This window comes from Artemia sp. Qi Xiang Cuo, chromosome 15 (assembly GCF_049724085.1).
Source record: "Artemia sp. Qi Xiang Cuo chromosome 15, ASM4972408v1, whole genome shotgun sequence".
Classification (NCBI taxonomy): Eukaryota; Metazoa; Arthropoda; class Branchiopoda; order Anostraca; family Artemiidae; genus Artemia; species Artemia sp. Qi Xiang Cuo.
In genome coordinates, this window is record NC_142808.1 from 13,157,871 (window position 1) to 13,161,718 (window position 3,848).

The following is a 3,848-nucleotide window of genomic DNA, read 5'->3' on the forward strand; positions in this document are numbered from 1 at the left end:
TAAAAACCTTTTATGCCCCCAGGGTATAACTTATAACCCTTGCCTGAGGGATTGGAGGTGAATGGAGCTCGTCCGGAATGATGCAGACCATGTCTGCTGACCACGTACCTCTGTATACGGGGTTTCTCCTAACTAAACGCTCCGATCAGGGTGGCCTCAACCTCATGAGGTGGATGGAGCCCACCCCAGGATTCTCAGTATCCAGGTAAATCCTGGCTCTATTCAGAATCCAGGCCTAGGGTTGTTTGGCCTTGCAACCCTCCACCCGAGACCCATTGCAATGAACAGCTTAGCAACTGCCTTGGATGACCAATCTTCTTTTATCCCATCACGACCCTTGCTTGCCCCTGGACTGAGAAATGACCAGCGTTTGAATCTTCTTGGCCAAGGTGGTCTCCGAATTGCCACCTGGAATATATTGATATAAAATTTTCAGGAGCTAAGACGCTTCTGACGATGGAACTGAAGAGATTCCGCATCTCTATTGCTGCAATAACAGAAACCCACCTAGTAGGGAATGAAAATGACCCCAGAGGTGAGGGATACCACCTTCTCTGGTCTTGCCAGACAACCACCAGAAGAAATAGAGTCGGTCTAGCTCTTGATGACAAATCCTGGAAGTGTCTACTGTCAATCACTCCCGTCTCAGATAGAATCGCTAATGTTCGACTCAATCACGAGCAAGGAAAAATGACGGTCCTTGTTTGTTATGCCCCAACAAACGAAGCTGACATCAAAACAAAGGACACTTTCTACTCTGCCTTGACGAATGAATTATGTAAGATATCCCCGCACGATATTGTAATTCTCCTGGGTGATCTTAATGCAACTGTGAGCGACAACCAAACTTATGGTGACAAGTCATTGGACCAGTTACTCCGGATTCCCTAAATGACAATGGTCTAAAGCTTCTACAACTCTGCAGCAAGCACAATCTTGTGATTACGAATACCATGTTTGCAAGGAAGGACATTCAAAAATATACGTGGTACAGCAACGACAGCCATACCAAAAAAAATTATCGACTACATCATCGTGTCACAGAGATGGAGGTCTTCGATCAGTAACTGCAGGACGTATAGGGCAGGCGAGACTGGCAATACTGACCATCACCTCGCCGTCACTAACATGCGACTAAGGCTCAAAGCCCATCGCTCAGAACTAAGACCAGTCAAGATCGATGTCTCTCGCCTCTGTGATCAGAAGATACGGTCGAAATATGCTATTGATGTCTCAAACCGCTTCGACACACTCCTGCCATTTGAAAGTTGTGAAAACGCAAGGCTCTCGTTCAAAAATAATGTCTTGGAATCAGCGACAGCAAATGTTGGACGGAAAAAGCGCGCTAATAAACCGTTGATTCAGTTGGATATGCTTGACCTCATAGAGCGGAGACGCAAGGTAAGGTTACTTAATGACATGTCAACGTATCGAAGCCTTAATGGTGTCATGCAACAAAATGACATAGCGAGACGAGGAGCTGTTTGTGGAAAGAAGGCACATGAGCTAGAGGGTGCAGCTAAAAAAGGTGACATTGGCAGACTCTATATGCATCTCCGTGATCTAGCAGGCGACATATCCCCCTCGGTTGCGTCTGTTGTCTCTGTGGATGGCAAGCCGCTCAGTGACGAAGCTGCCCAGGTCAGTCGATTGAAAGACCACTTCTCGGGCCCCCTCAACGCCAAAGCCGTAGCTCAGACTGATCAGGAACTCATCAACCTAGCCACCAGCACTCAGGAACTGCTGACAAGTGACACAGAAACTCCTTTCACGTCATCAGAAGTCTACACAGCAGTAAAACGTTTGTAAAACAACAAAGCGGCAGGCGTATGTGGAACATCTGCTGAGCTCCTGAAGTATGCCAGACCGGCGATGCTACTTTGGCTCTATAAGCTGTTTTCTCTGGTTCGGCGCACAGAATGGATCCCGAAGGACTGGCGAGCTGGTATAATCCTGCCCTTATGGAAGAGAAAGGGGAGCAAGAGCATCTGTTCGAACTACAGAGGCATATCGCTACTTTCAGTACCTGGAAAGCTCTTTGCTATGACCCTCCTGGATAGATGCACGAGCATTATCAAAAGCAAGAGGAGAGTCCAGCAGGCGGGGCTGATGCCTGGGAGATCCACTGTCGACCATATCTTTACCATGTACCAATTGATTGAGAAGACGAAGGAATTCAGGAGGAAAGCATATGTAGCCTTTGTGGACTTCAAGACTGTGTTTGACTTGGTGGATCGCAACTCGCTCTGGCTGATACTTCGATCAACTGGTCTACCGGACAAATACTCCAAGTTGTTTTAAAGACTTTACGAAGAGACCGTGGGTTGCGTCCAAGTCAACGGCAAACGGAGCACGACATTCGGCATCAAAACCGATGTACGACAAGGGTGTACCGCCACCCCGAAACTGTTTAATTCCGTGACAGAACATGTCATGACGCGAACAACAAATCTCCTGCCCTTCGATCTGCAGTTTGGAGATCGCGTTCTGGTGGATGCTGACTTCCCAGGTGATCTTGGTCTCGTTGCTGAGACCATTTGACTGACTCTCTGGAAGTCCTGGAGGAAGAGGTAGCAAAAAGGGGCTGAAAATAAACTGGCTTAAGACGAAGATAAGGGAAATTGAGCCCCAAAGCCCAGTCTTGCCCCCTGAGAAGATAACTGTTTGTTATCTCTTCCTCTACCTGTACCTCTTCCTCTACAGAGCCGTCATTAGACAAAAGGGAGCCAAGATAAGTGAAGTTCTTTACAACTTCAACAGGAGCTCCACAATCAGTTATCTTTTTCTCTTTGCTGATTAAGGACTTTTCATTTTTGAAACTAGATTTAGCTTAATTATAGGAAGTCGGAATTATCTTTAGAAGGAAAGAACTTTATTTTGGTATTTTAAATATATCGCATTTTGCTCATGGTAAATATTCCCCGTCCCATTAATAAATGACGTCCCGTCATTAAGACTTACTTGCCTTTGGGCTTTTCAATGTTCGCAATTTATTAATTATTTCTTCTACATAATTATTTTATGTTTATGTTTTCGCCTAATCAGGAGTGCTAAAAATTTTCTCTATTACTTTTCTTATTTTATTCTACATCCCTATCTAAAATTCGTCTACCAGACTAAGATTATTCATGGTTCTAGGCTAACTACTATACTAAAGATTTTTTTTCTTTGAATTCACTTTTTACAAGGCTTTTTTTGCTGTTTATATGGCACACTACTTTCTTTTTATGTTACATTAATTGAATAGCTCGATAACGCTACACATAACTCTATCTGGACATCTAACACTACATACAAAAACGATTTAAAACACACAATATTGGGTTTACCATATTCACTGGTAAAATTAAAACACTTTCACTGCGGATGTTTTGCTACGCAACGTTAATGATGGGATATTGGGATTTTTGAGTTATCAAAGTTATTAAGAGGTAACATATGTAAATTCACATCTATTTCAGTAACTTCGAGTCTTTTTAGCGTACTCAATCCTTCTGTTGTAAATTATTTTCCCTTCACTCCTTTCGTCTTGGCAAAATTTTTGAAGCATTTATGTTATGGTTTCTTCATGGGACAGTTCAAGCACGATTGTGTTCACACGACAGGCTTTCTCTAATTTTCAACTGGGAAATGATGCTTCCAACTACAGGTGTGGGAATATGTCATCAGAGTTCATTCTCACCTGCTTTTCGATAGTTCATAGGGTGCCTTATCTTTTGGGATATTTTGAGGCACATAGAGAATGTATTCTCGTATAAAATTGTTCTTTTGTGGTGATTCCTAGGTTAACCACGCTAATCATAGGTTAATCCTAGGTTAACAACCTTTGCGGTGATTCCTAGGTTAAT

At 43.4% G+C, this 3,848-nt stretch overlaps 1 protein-coding gene across 1 annotated transcript; it reads left to right on the forward strand.

Moving 5' to 3' along the window:
• The first annotated feature begins 456 nt into the window (after positions 1 to 456).
• LOC148943348 (protein CFDP2-like) lies at positions 457 to 891 on the forward strand. Its single transcript, XM_089101104.1, has one exon. The coding sequence runs from the start codon at positions 457 to 459 to the stop codon at positions 889 to 891; it is 435 nt and encodes a 144-aa protein (XP_088957230.1).
• Positions 892 to 3,848: the final 2,957 nt, after the last annotated feature.